Raw genomic sequence first — 20,065 nt, forward strand, 5'->3', positions numbered from 1 at the left:
AATCCAGCAATTGCACTACCAGGTATTTACCCAAAGGATACGAAAATACAGATTCGGTGCCCCAGTGTTTGTGACAGCACTTTCAACAATAGCCAAGTTATGGAAAGAGCCCAAGTGTCCGTCGACTGATGAATGGATAAAGAAGACGTGTATATACACACGACGGGCTATTACTCGGCCATGAACAGAACGAAATCTCGCCACTTGCAATAACATGGACGAAGCTAGAGAGTATTGTTCTAAGCAAGATAAGTCTGTCAGAGAAAGACGATGTGATTTCACTCACATGTGGCATTTAAGAAACAGACCAAACGAGCAAATGGGGGGGAAGAAAGAGAGAGAGAAACAGGCAAAGCGAGAAACAGACTCTGAACTCCAGAGAACACACTGCAGGTCACCAGAGGGGAGGGGAGTGGGGGGCGGGTGAGCTAGGTGTGGTGGGGGTGAGCTAGGTGGGGGGGGGGGTGGGCAAACTGGGTGGTGGGGGGCAGGTGAGCTAGTGGGGGGGGGATGAAGGGGTGCACTTGTGATGTATGGAAGGGACGGTTTTCTATGTTATTTTCCAAAATCTAATATTACACTGTTTGTTAAGTGACTGGAATTGAAATTGAAAACTTAATAAAAAAAAGATTTAGGTAGTAGAATTAGTTGTCATTGGGAAAAGTGAAGTCAATTTGATGCCCATCAGTCGAGGAGGCTCCACGTGGTGGCAGGTGGGGGAGCTGGGAACCGCAGCGGCCACGAGCAGCGTCCTGAGAAGGGTGCTGCTGGAAGGCCGCGTGGGGGCCCGGCCGGACGACAAGTGGGCGGAAGGACACGGGCGACAGAGAAGGCCCAGGAGCAAAGAACGGCGTTGACGGTTTTAAGTGATTGAAGGAGAATCAAGGGAATACTATTTCTGGACATGCGGAAAGTACCCAACACTCAAACATCAGCGTCTCTGAATAAAGTTTTATTGGTACAGACCCACCGTATTAGTTTCCGTGACGTCTGGGGCCACGCTGGTACCACAGCCCCCAAGGTGATCGGTCACAAGAGAGACGGGACGCAAAACTGGCCGTATTCACCACCAGCCCTTAATAGACAAGGTCCGTCTACCCCTGATCTAGAAACTCACGGAGAGAGTCTTCAAGGCAACACGGAGCTTTTCATCACGCCTAACGGCAGGATGACAGGACTACGACGGTTTCTAATCTTTCTTTGGGCTTTTCCGTAGCTCCATTCTTTCTCTGTAGTGAGCGAGCGCGTGACGCCTAACGACAACCGCCTAACTGGCAGTTTTCACACTGCGCCCTCCCCCAGCTTCCGTGCCCCCAGGGGTCTTCTCCCCCAAAACGGTGGTCATTCAAGGGCTCGCTCCTCAGGAACCCAAGGGAAATGGGCTGTCTGCCCCCCGCCCCCCGCCCAGGGATCCAGGAGTATGAAGCAGCCGTGTCTGGGCCAGCCCGCCCTCTTGAACCTGCATTCGCTATTCCCGGGGACACTGCGGGCAGGCAGGGACGAGCCACCATCGGTGCCGCTGAGGCTCTGTGCCTGTCCCAGCTCTGGCCTCCCTGAGGGTCCCACACCTGGTGCAGCTCTGCTGTCCCCACAAGGACAGTGGTCAGGAGGCCCGGGGCCCACTGCTCCCCACCAGGGAATGGATGGGTCCACTTGGCCACCTGGGGGACCACCGCCAGGAGACCCTCCTCAGTGAGGGGTCAGTAGCTCGGTGCAGTGGGCACATGGAGGGCTGGGCAGCTGTGGAAGGTCCCTGTGACTTGGCGGGGGGGCAGGTGTGCAGAGAAGTGAGCCCAGGGGGACAAGGCTGCCTCAGAGGACGGAGAAGAAGAGGGCCAGACCCTCCGGTGGGATCTGCCGAGTCGCCCCACAGACCCCGTCAGCGGGGGAGGGTCATTGTCCGGCCACCCAAGAGACAGGTGCAGAGCTGGTCAGCTGGTGAGAGGCAGGCAAGCACCCGGGCCCTCCCCCACTGGGCCTGCCGGGGTCTCAGTGCTTTCTCTGTGTCCCCCAGGTGTCTTCCTGCCCCCGTCCCCGGCAGCAGCACACGAGCCCGTCCTGGAAGAAGTGGGCGTTGTGGCTCTGGCACCCCTGGCCGACATGCTAAACAGCCCGCAGCCCGGCCCCACGGCAGGCCCCATCGTGAGCCCCCTGACGGGCCCCCTCAGCACCTTGCTGCCCAGTCCAGGGCCCATGTCACAGAGCGGCCTGTTCTCCAGCATCCTGACCGGCCCCCTGACTCCGAGCAGCCCCCTGGCCAGGCCCCTGGCAGTGGCCCCAGGAGGCACACTGGGCAGCTCCATGGGCACGGTCTCCACCGGCCCTCTGACTCCGAGCAGCACCCTGGCCGGCCTCATGGCAGTGTCCCCAAGAGGCACACTGGGAAGCTCCATGGGCCTGCCCTCCACCGGCCCCCCGACTCCGAGCAGCCCCCTGGCCGGGCCCCTGGCAGTGGCCCCAGGAGGCATACTGGGCAGCTCCATGGGCACGGCCTCCACCGGCCCCCTGACCCCAAGCAGCCCCCTGATGGCACCGACGACAGGCACAGTGGCCATCTCTCTGAGCAGCCCTCTGCTCACCTCCACAGCGGCCCCTCTAGGTGTTTCTCAGAACCTTGTGGCCAACCCCGTGAGCAATCTGGTGCTGCCGGGGGCGCAGAGGGTGCGGCTGACAGAGCCGTTCCGAGGATGCCCATCTGGACCCCATCCCTCCGCTGGAGCAGGGCCTGCCGGCACCACCAAAGGTACCCGGTGCAGGGGGAGGGACAGGAGGGCACCCCCAGCCCCCGCCAGGCCGGTCCTGGGTCCTGACTTGCTCTGACCCTCCTTCTCTCCTCTCTGCCCCACAACGTCACTAGTCCCAATGTCCGCTGAGCACCCACAGCCGACCCAGGACCTGGAGCCTCTCGGCGTGACATTTGTGGGCGTGCCCTTGCACACCTCTACCCCCATGGAGACCAAGGGCGCAGCTGGCCCCGGGACGGCCTTCTCCTTCAGCACCTCGGACGCCCGGGCCCAGCCCGGTGCCCCCCAGGGACAAGCAGTTCCTGCCCCTGCCCCTGTCGCCCCTACTGCCGCCCCCCAAGCTACCACCGACTACGCCTCCCCCGGCACCACCCACGTTGCCCAGTGCCCACCCCCGTCCCCCACGCGGGCACACCACCCCCCCACCCAGCCCTCATCCACCCCCCACTCCCCTCCTCGAAATCCCCATTCCCCACCTCGAACCTCGTCCTCCCCGGCGTCAGTCAACGACCCCCGGGGTCCACGCGGCACACAAACATCTCGGAAAAGCATGGTGGAGTTGGAACGGAAGCTGGCCCACCGGAAGATCAGCAAGTTTCCGGACAGCCCCCGAGGTCTGTGACACAACTGCAGCAGCGCCAGTTGTTCGGGGTCTCCCCCGCTGCCCCCGTGGCCCTCCCCGGCCCCGGCCTGGGCCGCGGACCACTCCCTCCACCCCCTGTTGTCCTCAGAGTCGAGGCAGCTGGCCTGGGAGCGGCTGGTGGGGGAGATCGCCTTCCAGCTGGACCGCAGGATCCTGTCCAGTATCTTCCCCGAGCGCGTGCGCCTGTACGGCTTCACCGTCTCCAACATCCCAGAGAAGATCATCCAGGTGCCCGGTGCCCGGTTCCCCCTCACCACCAGAGGCCCTGTCCCTGTCACCCGTTAGGGTTGGGGGGGGGGTGCGGGCCTTGGAGGAGCCGCTGGGGGGCCCTGCGCGCCAGCCTGGCCAAGCCCATCAGAGTCCACGGGCACCCTGTGGTGGAGGAGGCGTGGCGTCCAGCCCCAGTGGCCAAAAGGTGTCCAGGGCGCCTGGCAGCAGGAGCCTGTGGGCCTAGCCACGTGGCCTCCCCAGGGGACAGTGCAGGGCAGGGTCCTGAGCACGGTCACGTCTGCACTGCCCCCCTTTGCCACTGCAGTGGCTTCCAGATGGCCAGCCTTCATTCCCAGGGGCCCTCCCCCCACTAACAGAGCTGATGCCTACCCCTCCCACCTCCCCACCGCTGCTGGTGCCCTCTAGGGTCACTGAGGTGGCACAGGGTAGACAGGTCCCAGAACCTCCGAGCAGCTGGTGGCCTCATGACCAGGGACCTCAGGCTCGGGCTCATTCCAGTACATTCTTAGCACGCCATCCACTGAGCCTGCGTCCTGTGAGGGACACGGCACACAGGGCTTCTCTGGGCACGCCTACCTTGCCACCGAGTGCGGGAAGCTTGGTGTTCAGCCCCAGTGGCCAAAAGGCGTCCAGGGCACTGGGAGCCTTGGAAGACACTGGGAGGAGAGCCGTCACGGGTTGTGGGCTGTGCCTGGCTGGATGCCCAGAGGAGGCTGTCCAGAACGATCGATCGCCTGTGCCTCCTCTCCCACCAGCGTGCCAACTCTGGCTGGGCCCCCACGCCGGGGGACGGGAGAGGCGAGCCTTTGGGGATTTCCTTGGGAAATAGGCCTCTGTTCCTGGCCACCTTCTCTCCAGCGTTTTTATCTGTAGACTATAGACCTGGTGTGTGATCGGCAGGAATAGCTCAGGGCTACCGTGGGCTCATCTGAGTCCCGGTTTGAGCTCGCCTTTTCCTTTGGTCAGTGTGTCCTTTGGTTCGGTTTTTAATTTTAATGTGGTCAGAATGATCTACCTTTCCCTTTGTTTGTACTTTTCATGACTCCCTTAAAGCTAGAGCGGTAGAGGGCTGGGACCAGCCCTGAATCCATCCCGCTACCCCCCCCCCCCCCAGCCCCATGTGTGTGGGCTCTCCAGCCGCCGCTCTGACTGTCCCCAGCCCATGCTGTCCTCCTTGGTGCATTGACAGAGCCCGGCACCTCTCTTCTTCCAGATTGTTTCAGCTCCTCTGGGCCTCTCGCTCAGTGTGAATTTTAGGAGCACCCGTCAAGCTCCAGGAAAAACCTCATTCAAGTATTTGGTTTTGCATCACTTCCCAGATTGAACAGGGGGACGTTTCACGTCTTTACGGCGTCGGTTGTTCTGATACCCCTGCCATTTCTGCTGCCCATGTCAGTGGGGCCCACCGTGGTCACGTTTGGTCTGAGGGTCCTTGATGCACAGCCAGGACCCCCGCCGCCAAGGCTGGGTCTCAAGTGCAGATTGGCCATGGCTATTTAGAAACTGGCAAACAACACGGGCGTAAGCACAATATTTACGTCTCTACAATGTTGCAGCTGATATCCAGGTGGCGAAGACGACATTGGATTACAATGTCTGGTTTAAAGTGTGGTAGGGCTTTCCCGCTGTTTGAAACCCACCTTTAGACGGAAGGTGATAAAGACATATCACCGCTGACACGGGACTCTGCCATGAGTCCGCTGTGCGAGCCCTCTGGTCCCCGCCCCTCTCCACTTGGCGGGAGCCAGTAGTTCTGCCCAGGACTCCACAGTCACAGCACCAGCCGGTAACTCCTAGAGGAGAGGCAGGAAGATGAGGGCGGGATGTACCGAAGGCACTTTTCTCCGGCGTCTGAGGAAGTCAAGGAGCTCGGTGCCCCCTGGGCCAGTGCTTGTGGGGGAGGGGCTGTGGCTGGCACCAAACACTCATTCCGTCCCCAGTCCCAGAGCCATTGGCCCCATTCACCTTCCGTCAGCAATGACCAGTGCTGCCAGGGTCCTACACTTGTGCCCAAGCTCCCGAGAAGCGCCCTGCCGAGCCCACCCGCACAGACGTTGTCTTCGGGGTCTGACACCCCCCCAGCTGGCCCGCCGCAGGGTGACCATGTCTGGTTCCACCCGAGGAGCACGAACGCTCTCAAGGCCATCCATCCTGCCTGCTGGCCTGGCCCGTTTGTTGATTCCTATCAGGATCCAATTCCGCTTTGCCTAGACTTTTAGTTCCTTTCCTGAAAACATCTTGTTTTTCTGCGCGTTGAACCCCAGTGTTGGTCGTTGTCAGAATCCCTAAATTCTATCCAGACCCACCACCCCTGGTCAAACCTGGTGTCCGAACCTGGCTCGTTTGCTTCGCGAATGCTGGATAGTTTGACGACTGACAAGTTTCAATAGAGCCCCGTTGCCGAACGAGGACTTGTTGACTGTTTTCAATGAATCTGGTCATCTTTTTTATAAGTTCACAGTCAGCTGTGCCGTCTTTTAAACTCAACTAAAAGTTGTTCCGACCTGTCACCTCTTCTCCCCAGCTGCAAACATCTTCTGCTCCAGGTGGGGGTGGGGTGCTCTGAGTACCTCCCTTTCAGCTTGCAATCACAGCAGACCTGAGCCCAGCACCCGTGTGAGGGTCACGGAGGCACCTCATGGCTGTGTCCAGCTGGGTCCTGGGCCCCCTAGTGCCCTCTGGAGCCCCACGCACTGGCCTGCTGACAACAGTTGTGGTGTTTGCACAATGGTTTGTTTCCAGTTACCATGCCAAACTCTTGTTCTGGTTCTAATAGCCTGTATATCATCTTGGCTTTTCTATGTAGACGGTCATATTGTACAGTGTTTACAAGAAGTAGATAATACAGCAACCTCATCCTGTTTCTGGCTTGACTGCAAACACACACGTCAAGTCTGCCCATTAAGTACAATGTGTGTCCAGGCTTTTTGCCGAATCTTCTTCAGTCACAGTTCTTGGTTGCAGATAACAGAATCAACACTAGCTGATGTAAACAGAAAGAGGTTTATTGTACATGTTTAGGTGAGGACACAAGACTGGGCACAGAAGTTGGTATGGCTGCCCCTGAAGAACCAGGGTCATAGCCACTGCACTCTCGGGGACCCCTGCTCCTCCTGGGCACCACTGTCTCCCGGCATCCGCATCCGCCTGCAAGTTCCACTCACGGGCCCTGCTGGGCAGAAGCCCAGGTCGCAGAGGTCCCTAAGCCACAGGCGAGTCTGGAAAAGGCTTTCAGCTTCCGAAAAGCACTAGAAACACTAGGACGGAAGCCTGATGAGGCAGCTTCAGCACCTGCCACATCAGGTTAAGTTTTTCCTCTTCCTCATTCATTGACACCTTTGGGGGGGTTTCTTAATCATGAATACTTTTATGAATGTATTTTCTGCCTTTCATTGAAAAGATCACACGAGTTTTCCCTCCCTCCCTTTTACCATTTCGGAAGGACACATGAGAAGGTATGCTGATCATAAACCGCACTGTATCCTGGTGTTTTTGTTTTTGAGAGAGGGGGAGAAAGAGGGCGCGCGATCAGGTGTGGGAGGGGCAGCGGGGGTGGGTGGGGGGGACACAGAATCCAAAACAGGATCCAGGCTCTGAGCTAACGTGGGGCTTGAACTCATGAGCCGTGAGATCATGACCTGAGCCGAAGTCCCACGCTTAACCAGCTGAGCCCCCCAGGCGCCCCACCCTCGTGTTTTTAACGCCTCCAGATGCCGTTTGCGGTTATTTACGACTTCTGCAGCTTCGCTACTTATCTCGCGAACACGCCGAGCTGCCGTGACAGAAAGAAGGGGCGTCAGGAAGCCGCGTGTCCCTGTCCCCGTGGGGCCGCGGCCGCTGCCCACCCCCTGGCGCGCGTCTGGGCCCCGGGTCCGGGACTCCGCCCAGGGGGCGGGGCTGACGGTCCCAGTCTCACCCCATTGGCCCGGTCTCGGTGACGTCAGGCCTTGCTGCCGTCGCGGACGCGGGGTCGCAGGCGGGAGTTTCCCTCCGCAGGGGAAGGCGGGGCTTCGGTGCGCTCGCGGGGTTTTCTTGCTGATCCTCTGTTGATCCTTAGGATTCTGTTTCCTCGGATCAGCTCTTTCTTTCCTTCTGCTTCCTTTTGGTTTGCTTTATTCCTCCTTCTTGGGCTGAGCACTTAAGTCATTTTATTTTACACAGCCTGTGTTTGGGAATACGTGTGGGGCAAGGCAGTTCGCTCTATATTTAACCAGTGGTGCAGCAGGTGGACCCGCCCGGCCCGGTGGCCTCCCACCCACGGGCGGGGGCTTCTCAGGTGTAAGGATTTCACAAACTGCTTTGGATTTTCTCTCTAACCCAAGAGTCAGGATGCACGCTCCAGTCTCCGCCCTCTGAGGGACGTGCGGCCGCCTCTTGAGCGTTGCTTTCTAACGGGAACAAGGGCTGAACCTTTGCCGCCGTTTCCCTTAGCACTGAACACGTGGTCGGCGTCCTTTCCAGAATGGAAAGACTGGGTGGTGAACACATGTGCTCAGTTTCTTGCAGGTGCGTGCGTATTTGGTAGCACCTGTTCTCTCCTCCACATCTGGTCCAGCACCAGATCCTCTGCTGAGTCTCCCTCTAAAGATGTTTCCCATGTATACGCCTGCGTCTACATTCACCTAGGCCCTGGACTAAACTGCTGGCACCTTACTATCCTTCCCCTCCATCTCTTCACTCCTATTATGGAGCATTCAGTGCATACCAAGTTTATATCAGACGGTCTCTGCGCTCCAGGAGCTCGCCCACTCGTGGGGAGGCCTTCAATAAATAAGAAAAGCCATAAATATGTATGCTGCAGGTCCAGGGGGTGACACATGCTACGGGGGGCAGGAGAGTTGAGGCTGGGAGCTAGGCACTGAGATGGCTTTGCTGCCTCCTCCCCGCCTGTATATACCCTGGCCTCATCCTGGCCAACCATGTCACCCCTCCTCCATTCCTTTGAAACACAATTCTGCTCAACGTGAGAGCCCACTGATGTGTCCCCTGGAGCTGGGACCGCCTCAAGGGGGTGCACACCGGTACAGATGCTGTGCTCAGCACCCCCTAGAGACATTTCCTTTACTCTTCAAAGCAGCTGTCAGGTGGTTTGCTTGCCTCCGTGTCAGAGCAGAGGAGGCTCAGACCCAGTGTGGGGACAGAAGCGGTCCCTGAACCCGGCCCTCCCTGTGGGCCCCTCTCCTTGCTCTGTGCTCTGCCTCCTGGTACCTTCCAAGCCATGCATGCTGTTCCTTGTCCTGGAAGTTTCTTTCCTCCTGAGATCCTCGTCCCTCAGACCTCAGCCCAGCACCCTCTCCCCACCAGAGTCCCCTCCCCACGGCAACACTCACAGTAGCGTCCCTCTCCTTGGTGCTGTCATCACCATAAACTCAGAGGGCTTTGCTCACACTTGAATCCCATCACCTGGTATGGTGCCCTGCACAGGGGAGGGCTGCGAATTATCTGCAGGACAGAGCCCTCCCCCTCTCTTGCTTCGGTGCCCGCTGCTGCCTCGGTTCTGTGGAGTGCTTGTCCTGCTTGTCCCCCCTCACTTGCCTCACCTGTGCTCCACTCTCAAGAGGTCACCTCCTCGGGCAGCCACAGCCTTGCGTCTCAGTGTAAGTGTGCCCACACTGCTCTTCCCCATCCAGTACCCTGGCAGGGTGGGCGCAGGGTGCCCACCCCTGACTTCTGCTCCTGTCTGTAGCTCCACGCGCCGCGTCTGGCACACAGCAGGAGCTCAGCCACAGCCCCGGAGTGAGCATATAATGGGTTCTGATGTCCTCGGGGGCTGAGGCTTAAAGCTACCCACTCACTGTGCTCTGAGCCGTCCAGCGGCCCCACTTGTCACCCACAGATGGTGGCTGAACTCCTGCAGCCTGCCTGACGGCACAGGAGCAGGTGAAAGGAGGGAGAAGGCTCAGGGGCCGGGAGGAGCCTAGAGGCAGGGAGATGAGCTTACTCTAGTGACCGTGCAGCGGGGGTGCTGAGCACAGGGCTCCAGGTACGTCTGCCAGTGGTCAGGCGTCACTTTGGCTGAGCCGAACCAGGAGTCCAGTGCTCTATTCACAAGACCACCTGGGGAGGAAAGGACAGGGGACATTCTCGGAGAAAGTGACGCCTCAGCAGCTCGTTCTAGCAGGTTAGGAACCAGCAGGTGGGCATCCAGGAACGGTTGGAAGGGGATGAGCAGGGCCAGAGTGGGGACCTTGCAGGTCAGGCCTGGCCCCAAGAGGTGGGACGTGTAGGAGGGCCTCAGGCAAGAGACCCCATCTACTTCAGACCTGACATTCTGTGGGCCTGGGGGCAGCTGCACGTGTGACAGAGATGTAATGTGCAGGGCTCGGTGAAAATGAACATACAGGGCTCTCTGTTCAAAACCTATAAAGAACTCCAAGATGGCTACGGCAGGACATTAAGCTGAGTGTGGCCCTTCTGAGCCGGCGCCCTGAGTGAATGTCCAGGTCACGTGCCCGAGAGGCAACGGCAGGAGTGGGGAGGAGGGGCCGCTCTCCTGGCGAGATGCCGCGGGATGCAGTCACTGCCCGGTTGGAAGGCACAGGCAGTAAAGAAGCGGGTGGAGACCCACCGGGTTGCTGCCAGTCCCCAGACCTCTCTCCCAGGGCCTCCAGGACACCTCCCTCCAGCACATCGCCACAGCCGCACCTGCCCCTCTCTTGCCTTTGTGGCGGTGGGAGCAGGAGGGGCCCTGACGGCCGCTCTCCCCTCAGGCCTCCCTGAACCCCAGCGACCACAAGCTGGATGAAGAGCTGTGCCAGACACTCACGCAGCGCTACGTAAGCATCATGAACCGGCTGCAGAGCCTGGGCTACGACGGGCGGGTGCACCCGGCGCTCACCGAGCAGCTGGTGAACGCCTACGGGATCCTGCGTGAGAGGCCAGAGCTGGCCGCGTCCGAGGGCGGCTCCTACACCGTGGACTTCCTGCAGCGCGTGCTGGTGGAGACCGTGCACCCCAGCATGCTCACCGACGCCCTGCTGCTGCTCTCCTGCCTCAACCAGCTGGCGCATGACGACGGCAAGCCTATGTTCATCTGGTGATGCCGGCTCCTGCCAGCCAGGCCCGCTCTGGCCCGCTCCCCGGTGCCAGGCCATTAAAGCTTCCCACACACGCTAGCCGCTGGGCCCCAGGCCAGAACTCCTGGGGGTGCTGCCTCCGCCGGGGTGGCCCACCAGCACCTCCTCCCCCCGCACCCCTTCAATCCTGCTTGCCCTGGGGCTCCAGGCCCACCCCGGGGTCCTTGGAGAGAGCCCCAAGACCAAAGCTGGGCAGCTGTCTGCTGAGGAGGGTGGTGTTCAAAGGTCCCCAGCTGCCGCCGGCCTGCGGGTGAGAGCAGCAGGGGCCCCTGAGACTCGGAGGGGGAAGAGCAGGAAGCAAGGAGGAGCCGACCTGGCAGGGAAGGGCCGTGGCTGTGCCAGCAGCATTCGCGCTGTACAGAGAGCTAAAGCCTGGGTGCAGAGTGGAAGGCAGAAGACAAGGATGTGGACGTGGGGACCCTTCCCTCTGTCCTAGGCCAGGAAGAGGGCGGCGGGAGAGGGGGCAGGGAGGGCTCCTGGAGCCTCACTAAGGGCAAGAGGACATTAGATGGACGGGACCCCGGAGAAAGTAGACTCACCCAAATCCTAGCGAGGGGCAGCCCAGGGAGATGTGGCCGATTCCTAAGGCTCCACAGGGTTCCGAGCCTCAGAGCTGGAGCCGGCAGAACCCACCTGCGGCAGGGGCAGGGGCAGAGCGCAGGCAGAATGGGAAAGCCCAAGGGAGCAGCAGAGGCCGGGGCGTGTAAAATGGGACTCCACCAGGGGTAACCTGCAGACTAAGGGGAGGGGCCTGTGGATAGTGCAGGAAACTGAGGACTGGAGGCCAGGATGGGGGTCCTTGCCAGGGTGTGCATGAGAGATGGGCAGTGGGGTAAAGCCCACAGAGTGGCCTCTGGCCCACGAGAGGTAAAGGAGAGGACCTGCCCGAGGAAGGGAAGGAGGCTGGAGCTGCGATAGGAGGCAAAGGGTGGGCTGAGGAGGTGGGAGTGAGGACCCCAGGCGAGGAGGCTCCTGGAACACCGGTGCTTGCCAGCCAGAGCGCTCTGAGGGAACAGAAGAGTCCCAGGGTTCAACCAGAGGCATCATATCAGCAACCAGCAAGGAAGGCAGGGAGGGAGAGCATTGTGGGGTGTGCTAGGGCCTTCTGGCCCGGGAGCTCCCTGCGCTCTCCACTCCCAGGCCTGCTACTTCAGGGGACCCAGCCAGACCCCCGCGGAAAGGCAGGGAAGGACTCCACATAGAGCGGTGTGAGATCTAGAGACGGAAATCTCCTAGTTCTGTCTGCCGACAAGGCCTAGCGGCAAGACACAACTGTCGCGGTGAACACGCCCAGCACCAGATCTTGGTTTCTAAAGGGGATCAGGGATTCCTGGAGAATTGGGGGTGGGGGTGGGGGGCAGAAGTCCCTCCTCCTCCCTGGCAGCAGTCGTGAATGGCTGCCCAGATCCAAACTCCTGGGCAATTTAAGACCCAACCAGGAGAGCGGTGGGCTGTGGTTCACGGCTCAAATGATTCAGATGCGGGCTCAAGCAGGGCCCGGCAGCACCTGACAGAGAGCGGGGCAGCAGGGTCCTGGGAACCAAGGAAGCAGGTACGAGAGGGCCCCCGGATGGGGAGCTGATTTCCATGTGGCTCACGTGTCCTGAGGTTGCGGCGGCGCAAATCCGCACCAACGGCCCCTCACCTCCCGATTGGAAGCTCCTCGGGGTAGGGTCACGGAGCGGTCTGTCACCACGGGGGACAGGCCTCTTAGGGCAGCTCTGCGGGGCTCTCACTGGGTGGCAGATTAGGGCGTTCTGAGTCCGTCCCTCCTCTGGAGCTGTGTCTCTGAACTCAGTTGCGGCACACCTGGACCCCGGGAGGCGGGTGGGGCTGGGGTAGACCCCGAAGTCAGGGCCGCTGGAGGGCGCCGGCAATTCCGCGCGGACTTGCGGGCCGGCGGAGGGAGCTGGACGCAGCACGCACCGCACTGCCTCCACCGGCGCTGCGCCCGCCTGCACTAAACAGGGTCGCTCTCCATTTGCTGTAGGCTGCACCCCAATCCCCGCTCGCGTCGGGCAGGTCTGGGGGCTCTCCCGGTGGCGCACAGGGGAGGGCGGGGCAGAGTGGGGCGAGGAGGATCTGGGGGCGGGGCTGCGAAGCCAGGGTCTCTTTCGCTTTCCCTTTTGTTCCCTCCAACGGCCGCCCAGACTCCGCGCGGGAGAGGAGAGCGCGGCTTCCCGGGCGCGCCGGTTGCCGCCTGCGCCCGCGCCCCAGCGATCCCGGGGCACAGCACCTACGCCGTTCCGCGCACAGGTGGCGCCACGTAACCTTGACCCCCGTGACACCCCCGCAGCTCCCGCGGACGCACGCTGGCAGCGACTGGGTCGCAGGGGCGCCGCGAGGCGGAGGAGTCCCGCACATCATGCAGACCCTTCCGGACTGGCCCCCAGCGTCCGGTGCCCCACGGCCCTCTCCCTTCCCGCACCCGGGACTGCACGCCCTCCACCGCCTGGCTCGAGCCCTGCTCTTCCCGGCTTACTGGGCCCTGGACCGGCTGCTGGGCTGCTGCGCGCCGACCGCGCGCCCGAGCGGCCTGCGGCGGCTGAAAGCCGCTGCGGAAGCTGGGGCCGCGCTGCTGCTGCTGCTGCTGGTCGGCCTGCCCCTGGCCCTGCTCGGGCTGCCGCTCTGGCTGCTCCTGCAGACCTGGCGCCGCCCCTTCTGCTACCAGCCCCCGCCGCAGTGCTGGGAGCCCCCGGCGCCCTGGCGCCCCCCGGCCGAGCCCGCGCGCTGCTTCAGCTTCCTCAGCGCCAACGTGTGCCTGCTCCCCGACGGGCTGGCGCGCTTCAGCAACTTGAAGCACAGCCAGCGGCGGGCCGAGGCTGTGGGCGCCGCGCTGCTCGCCGGCCTGCGGCCCTCGCGCTATGGGGCCACTGGCAGCAGTCCGCCGGGGCCGGGGGCGCCCTGCGGAGTGCTGACAGCCGAGGTGCCGGCAGGTCTGGAATTCGTGTGCCTGCAGGAGGTGTTCGACCTGCGCTCGGCGCACCGCCTCGTGAGCCGCCTAGCGCCCAGTCTGGGCCCGGTGCTGCACGACGTGGGCTCGTGTGGCCTGCAGCCCGGGCCGCACCTCAAGCTGCTCGGCAGCGGGCTGCTGCTGGCCTCGCGCTACCCGCTGCTGCGCGCCGCCTTCCGGTCCTTCCCCCACGCACGTCGCGAGGACGCGCTGGCCTCCAAGGGACTGCTTTCCGCACAGGTACCTGCCCAACCGCCGCGGCGCCTCCTGGCGGGGAGAGGGCTGGCGTGGGCTCGAACTGGCGACGGTTGCTGGGGCCCTCCGTGGTGTTGCAGGCGCAGGTGGGCATCCTGGACGGGCGCCGCGTCGTGGGCTTCCTGCACTGCACGCACTTGCATGCGCCGAGTGGTGAGCCCGAGGACGGGATCGTCGGCGCGTGGGCAGGCCGTCTGGCCTCTCCGCGCCCCCGACCGTTGGTTCACTGCCCGCGGCACCGCGAGCCCCGGGGAGGGTGGGGGGGGGCGGGGAGCGCGGCCCCGCTGAGCCTTCCGTTCCCGCCCTCGCAGAGGACGGGCCCTTGCGCTGTAAACAGCTGACGCTACTACTGGACTGGATCGAGCAGTTTGAAGCCGAGAGCCGCGAGAGTGGCGAGGCCGTGGCCTTCAGCGTGCTCCTGGGCGACCTAAACTTCGACAACTGCTCCTCAGGTGAGGGCAGGCTGCGGCGGGGCGGGGGCGGGGCGGCCTGGCCTCGCCCCGCCCCGCCCACCACGCGCTGGCCTCGCCCCGCAGACCACGCGCAGGAGCAGGAGCACCAGCTCTTCAGCCACTTCCGGGACCCCTGCCGGCTGGGCACGCGCCGGGATCAGCCCTGGGCTCTGGGTACGGGGGCAACCGGGTGGGGAGCCGACCTGGGTGCGGTTCGAGGCCCGCGGCTGCCGCTGACACCGCCCTCCGCCCGCCCCCCCCCAGGCACAATACTGAGCACCTCCACCCTCCGCCACTCGGTGGCCTGCTCCCCGGAGATGTTAAGGAGGTGAGTGGCGACCTGGGGGGTCAGACGCCGCCCAGAACGCTGGGGAGGCCTGGTCTTAGTGACACCGCCCCTCCTCAGGGCCCTGGAGCAGGAGGAAGGGCGCCGCCGCTACCTGGCGGGCCCTCTGGGCGGAGGCCGCCGGGCTGAGCCCTGGCGGGGCCGGCGCCTGGACTACATCATGTACCGGGGAGCGGTCGGAGGCCCGCTGAGCCCAGTAAGTGCCAGAATTCAGGGCGCTGGGCCGGCTGCAGCTAGGGCGACTCCTCAGTCTGACTCCCGCCCCCAGGAGGTGGAACAGGTGACGTTCAGCACGGCCCTGGCGGGGCTCACAGACCACCTGGCCGTGGGACTTCGCCTCCGAGTTTCCGTGCCCTCCTGACGCAGGCTCGCAGGCGACAGTTGGAAAGACGGACGCGGACGCAGAGCGTGAGCCTGGCCGGCTGCCGCGGGAACGCGGTGACTTCGCTGTTTATTGTGGGGGCCCTCCCTCACACCGCCTCCTGGGCTCTGCGGTACTCGTAGACGCTGCCGCGCTCAGAGAAGGCTGGGGGCTGCGGGGGCGACCCCGGCGGTGGGGCGGGGTCCTCCGGGTCCCCGTAGCCGCCCCCGCCTGGTGTGTGGAGGCAGAACACGTCCTGTGGAGCAGAGGGACAGGCTCACTGCGGGCATGGACGCCCCCAACCCTGCCTCTCGCTGCAGTCCCATCCCCACCGGGGCAGCGCATTCATGGCGGCCGGCCTGGCCCACGGAGGCCCAGGGCGCGCCCTCTCTCCTTCGGAAACCAAATTAAATTCAGACGCTGGTTATTTTTGCAACTCTGCTCACCCTCTGTGGAAAGGGGGCCGCTGGAGGGCGGGCGGGAATGAGGAAGGACAGATGTCAACCCTTACCCCGGGGAACACGGGCACCGACGTCTTTCCGCCCAGATTCACCGTCCGGCCGTCCTTGCGAATCAGCAGGTTTAGGCCCCGGGCTCCGGGCTCGCCCCCTTCGGGAAGAGGCAAAGTGAGGCTGGCCCGGAAGGCAAGGAAGGGAGGGGCAGAGGCGGCGGGCGGGCAGAGGGAAGGACTCCGTGCAAGAGGCAAGGAAGGGAGAGAGGAGGAGGGCGGGCAGAGGGGAGGACACCGTGCAGGAGTGGGTGGGTGGGGTGGGAGTCGGGGATCCAGGGACGCTGCCGCTCACCGTGGAGGCCGTATGGCCGGAAGGCGCGACGCTCGGTCAGCACGGACAGCAGCGCCTCCTCGCGGAAGAGCAGCTCGCGGACGACGCCGTCGCCGCCTCGGAAGCGCCCGCGGCCCCCGGACCCCTGCCTCAGCTCGAAGCGGCGCAGGATGACTGGGTACCTGCGCGGGCCAGGGGGTTCAGAACGGTCCACCCGGGCTCGGGCTCCTGCTCCCCGCCCCGGCCCCGGCCCCGCCCCGGCCGCGCCCGCACCACTCACCTGCTCTCCAGGATCTCGGGGTCGGTGATGCGCGTGTTGGTCATGTGGCTGTGCACGCCGCTGCGCCCGTGCCAGCCGGGGCCCGCGCCCGCGCCGCCCGCCACCGTCTCGTAGTAGCCCATGTGGGCGTTGCCCAGGGTCACGTTGTTCATGCAGCCCTGGCAGGGGCGAACGGCATTTGCGCTAGGCTGGAGGCATCCGAGACCCTCCCCGCCCGCGGCCCCAAGCGTGCCCCCCCACCCGCCATACCTGGGAGGCGGCGCAGGCCCCAAAGGCCCCCAGGATGACGTCCACCACGCGCTGCGACGTGAGCACGTTGCCACCCACCACGGCCGCTTCGGGGGACGGATCCAGAATGCAGCCTCTGGGAATCACGACGCGCACTGGCGCCAGGCAGCCCTGAGGTGGGGGACGGGGGAGGGCAGCTCTCAGGGCGATTGGGAAATAAACGTCGCCCTACCCCCGCACTCCTAGACCAGTCCGGTGTTGGGCCGACCCGCCCCCAGGCTCGCTCAGGGACACCGCACGCGCCGCGCACCTGGTTGAGCGGGATGTCGCGGCCCACCAGGCACCGCAGGCAGTAGATGAGGGCGGACAGCGTGATGGCCCGCGGAGCGTTGAGGTTGCCGAACACCTCAGGCCCCGTGCCGCTGAAGTCAAACACTGCGCTGCCCTGCCCACGGGGTGGGGGTGGGGGGGAGAGGTGGGTCAGCAGCAGCCCCGCGGCCACGCGTCGGGTGCCCACGGCCCCGTTGCTGCGGCCTGACCTGACTCAGGTTGATCTGCACGCGGAGCCGGATGGGGGAACCATCGTCCATGTGGTCCTCTGCTGACACCTCCAGGGGCAGGCCTCGGGCCTGCCGGGAGGTTCCGAAGGCCCGCAGCATATCTCGCACAGCCAGCTCCGCGTTCGCCTGGCAGACAGGACGTTCAGCGGCAGCCACGCTGCCTTCCAGGTGGCCGGGGGCTGCCCACCTCCCCGCCTGGCCGCCAGGGGGCAGGTACAGAGCTGCCCCCTGCTCCTGCGCCCTAGGCCCACCTGAATGTGGCCCATGTAGGCCTGCACCACATCCAGGCCGTACTGCCCGATGAGCTCTCCCACCAGCTGGATGCCCTTCTGGTTGGCGGCCACCTGGGCGCGGAGGTCTGACAGGTTGTCGTGCAAGTTCCTCGTGCCGCTGCAGCCGGGAATCTTGCCTGGGGCCTGCAGGGCCTCAGTTACCGCTGCACGGATGGGGTCACCGCTGAGCCACCCTCCACCCGGTCGGATGGGGGGCTGCGCTGCCCAGTGCCCTGATCCGTACCTACTCCTCCTCTGCTGGGCACTATGGGGAGTTCCCCATGTTGGCCCTTCCCTGGCCCCCCACAACCCTGCTGACACCCACCCCCGGCACCCCCAAAGCCACAGCCTCCTGCCATCTGCTCAACCTTCTTCCCAAAGCCCAGCCCCCCAGGGCACCCTAGGCTTTTCCTGTGACCTCACAGGAACTGGAGGTGCCTGAGGAGAAGCAGGGGGGTCCTCTTACCTTTAACTCCTTCTGCCCCACTCCCTCCTGCCTTTTCTGGGCTTCCCTCCCCACTCCCAGGAGAAGAAACACTTCCCCTCACCCGCCCCAACTCATACTGCCCTCAGTCCGATGGCCCTCACTGGCCCCCTCTCAACCACTTTGCAAGAGCATCAGCTAGCTCTCTGGGTCTCCTGCCCCACCTCCAAACAAATTTGAACCAGACCTCCGCCCCCTGGCGAGCCCCAGAGACCCAGGCAAGGACTCTCTCCCTAACCTAGGTTACAGTATTCTCTGAGGCTCCCTGGCCACTGCATCTTCTGTCACGTGCCTGCACATATCCCTCCCATGATCCCTGCCCCCTGCCCTCTGCCCCCACCACACACACTGACCAAGGGAATGACCAGGCCTGGGTCACTCTCTTTGTGTCCTCCACCCACGGCAGCCTGTGGCTCTGTCACCACCCCCCACCCCCGCCCATGCTGCCTCCTCTCACTCCCAGATGCCTGCCTGGGCTCCTAGACACCTGCAGCCTCAGACCAGCTCTGTTTTCACTGCCCCTGTCCCTGGGCTTCTGTCCCAACTTCACTGCTCTGTGCCGACTCAGTGACACAGCCTCCCTCCACCTTCCGGCTGTCTGAACTTGACCTCTCATCCTCATCCCTAGATCCCATCAAATACCAACCTTGATCTCCAAAACAGGTGTCCCTACCTACCCCCACTTCTGCCCTGCTTGAGGGTCAGTATCACTCAGCACAGCTGCAGCCGCCCCCTACCCCACTCCCCACTCCAAGCCTTCAACCCCCCATCTACTCTGCACATGGGCTGGGGGCTTTCATGGTGTAGGGCAGACCGGTGCAGGCCCAGGAAAGTTCTCCGCGAGTCTGCAGGCCCTGGCCCCCGTCCTCACTGCTCTGTAGCCCACAGACCCAGTGCAAACACAAGGCAGACACCACCGTGAGCAGCTGCTGACCTTGAAACAGCCCCTCTCCCTCCTGTGCCCAGTCCTGTGACTGTCCTGGCCAGCTCCCCACCCCCAAAACCATTGAGCCTTCCTGGGCCCAGAAGGAGTTCACCTCAGTGCCTCCGATCACCTCTGAAAGATGATCTGCTACCACTCCGGGGTCGCTACCCGGCTCCCCCAGCCTCAAGGCAGGCCTCCGCCACTCACTCGCTGCCACAGCGCCCCAATCGGCCTGGTCCACTGAGCCCTCCCCCGACCTCGAGGTCACTCCAAGCCCACTCCCACTCACCCTCCTCTTGGAAGACTCCTCCCTGGACGAGTTTGAAAGACAGAAAGACGGCGCCCTCCTGCTGCAGTGTGGTGGAGTGGGGAGGCATGGAGCCTGGCGTGATGCCCCCAATGTCCGCATGGTGCCCACGGCTTGCCACGTAGAACACAGGCCGAGTCTGACCCGGCCAAAACACCTGGGGGTGGAGAGCGACAGTGAGCTGTGCTAGCAGCCCGCGCCACCCCCACCCCCGGAGACACCCAGGCTGCGGCCTTCACCGGGGTGATGACGGTCAGGTCTGGCAGGTGGCTGCCCCCAGCGCTCGGGTGGTTGCTCAGCAGCACGTCACCAGGGTGGAGGTCGGCCCCCAGGTGCTGGATCTGAGACCAGAAGACACTTGTGGAGGCGGCAGGGGCGGAGGCGAGGGGTGGGGTCAGGGAGGCCGAGAGGTGGGCCGCCGAACCTGGAACTGTACGGTCTCCTGCATGGCGCCCAGGTGCACGGGGATGTGGGGGGCGTTGGATACCAGCCCCCCATCGGGCCCGAAGAGGGCACAGGAGAAGTCCAGACGCTCCTTGATGTTGGTGGAGATGGCTGTGCGCTGCAGGATGCGGCCCATCTGCTCTGGGGGCACAGAATGAGCGGGCACCCGCTGGCCCCGCCCCGCCCGCGGCACGGCCCCGCCCCGCCCGCGGCACGGCCCCGCCCCGCCCGCCCACCGGCGCGGCACACCCCTAGAGGAAAAAGAGGCAGGACTGCTGCCTTCAAGGCCTCTGACACCCAGACCCAGGACCCGAAGGCGGTGGTGGCCCGGCGGACACAGCCAGACTGCAGGCGGGCCCCGTGTGTTGCCTGTGTGAGAGGTGCCCCCCCTTCCTCTCCATCCCTGTTCAGGGCCTCACCAAGAACCCGGTACCCCACCTCAACTCTCCACCTTGCCTAGCACAGCAAGAAATCGGTGCTGAGGCACAGGATTCGGGGCGAGCAAGCCCCAGCCGACCCCACGTAGAAGGGCTCACCGGGAAGAGCCTCTTTCCGTCCACAGACAGGATGGCGATCTCAGGCCCCATGACTGCTGGCGGGAGTTAGGTGCTCCCACTGCCCAAGGCCGGCTGGTGCGGCGGGGCTGGCCGTCCCAGGGCGGCCCTGTCGCCAGCGGGGACTCCACTTCTGCCCCTTCCCTGGGTCACACTTTGTCTCCCTCT

The 20,065-nt window shown here is 63.7% G+C and overlaps 3 protein-coding genes and 1 long non-coding RNA gene across 9 annotated transcripts in view; 2 read left to right on the top strand and 2 right to left on the bottom strand.

The window, feature by feature from the left end:
* Positions 1-10,733, top strand: part of SPATC1 (spermatogenesis and centriole associated 1) — a 27,185-nt gene extending 16,452 nt beyond the window's left edge. Inside the window, exons 6-9 of the mRNA XM_042972678.1 lie at positions 2,015-2,743; positions 2,858-3,358; positions 3,476-3,615; positions 10,329-10,733. Of these exons, the coding sequence (XP_042828612.1) occupies positions 2,015-2,743; positions 2,858-3,358; positions 3,476-3,615; positions 10,329-10,658 (1,700 nt within the window). The 3' untranslated portion in view covers positions 10,659-10,733. The remainder of the gene's footprint in view (positions 1-2,014; positions 2,744-2,857; positions 3,359-3,475; positions 3,616-10,328) is intronic.
* Positions 7,234-12,935, bottom strand: LOC122234852. Of its 5 annotated transcripts, none has more exons than XR_006212783.1 (6): positions 12,340-12,935; positions 10,457-11,327; positions 9,560-9,675; positions 8,324-8,379; positions 7,535-7,780; positions 7,234-7,390 (listed from the first exon to the last, which is right to left on the bottom strand). It is a non-coding gene; the product is annotated as an uncharacterized LOC122234852 (long non-coding RNA). The 5 variants fall into 5 exon arrangements; XR_006212784.1 differs by having other exon boundaries at positions 10,457-11,431; XR_006212782.1 differs by having other exon boundaries at positions 10,457-11,066; positions 11,234-12,935.
* LOC122234851 (sphingomyelin phosphodiesterase 5-like) lies at positions 12,838-15,497 on the top strand. Its single transcript, XM_042972679.1, has 7 exons — positions 12,838-13,887; positions 13,983-14,055; positions 14,214-14,354; positions 14,439-14,528; positions 14,619-14,682; positions 14,761-14,896; positions 14,969-15,497. The coding sequence occupies exons 1-7, from the start codon at positions 13,060-13,062 to the stop codon at positions 15,059-15,061; spliced, it is 1,425 nt and encodes a 474-aa protein (XP_042828613.1). The 5' UTR covers positions 12,838-13,059; the 3' UTR covers positions 15,062-15,497.
* Positions 15,110-20,065, bottom strand: part of OPLAH (5-oxoprolinase, ATP-hydrolysing) — a 13,265-nt gene continuing 8,309 nt past the window's right edge. For both annotated transcript variants that reach the window (XM_042972676.1, XM_042972677.1), the window contains exons 17-27: positions 19,324-19,484; positions 19,139-19,240; positions 18,882-19,056; positions 17,163-17,347; positions 16,891-17,037; positions 16,662-16,796; positions 16,373-16,522; positions 16,124-16,281; positions 15,865-16,025; positions 15,573-15,670; positions 15,110-15,317 (exon numbers count right to left, since the gene is read on the bottom strand). In XM_042972676.1, coding sequence (XP_042828610.1) covers positions 15,171-15,317; positions 15,573-15,670; positions 15,865-16,025; positions 16,124-16,281; positions 16,373-16,522; positions 16,662-16,796; positions 16,891-17,037; positions 17,163-17,347; positions 18,882-19,056; positions 19,139-19,240; positions 19,324-19,484 — 1,619 coding nt within the window. In that variant the 3' untranslated portion in view covers positions 15,110-15,170. The remainder of the gene's footprint in view (positions 15,318-15,572; positions 15,671-15,864; positions 16,026-16,123; positions 16,282-16,372; positions 16,523-16,661; positions 16,797-16,890; positions 17,038-17,162; positions 17,348-18,881; positions 19,057-19,138; positions 19,241-19,323; positions 19,485-20,065) is intronic.

The sequence above is a fragment of the Panthera tigris genome, chromosome F2 (assembly GCF_018350195.1).
Source record: "Panthera tigris isolate Pti1 chromosome F2, P.tigris_Pti1_mat1.1, whole genome shotgun sequence".
NCBI lineage: Eukaryota > Metazoa > Chordata > Mammalia > Carnivora > Felidae > Panthera > Panthera tigris.

Excerpts from the sequence above, each read along its gene's own strand:
- LOC122234851 (XM_042972679.1), top strand. The coding sequence starts at position 13,060 with ATGCAGACCCTTCCGGACTGGCCCCCAGCGTCCGGTGCCCCACGGCCC. Across the intron at positions 13,888-13,982 it reads AGGGACTGCTTTCCGCACAG|GCGCAGGTGGGCATCCTGGA; the intron begins GTACCTGCCCAA and ends GTGGTGTTGCAG. Across the intron at positions 14,529-14,618 it reads GGATCAGCCCTGGGCTCTGG|GCACAATACTGAGCACCTCC; the intron begins GTACGGGGGCAA and ends GCCCCCCCCCAG.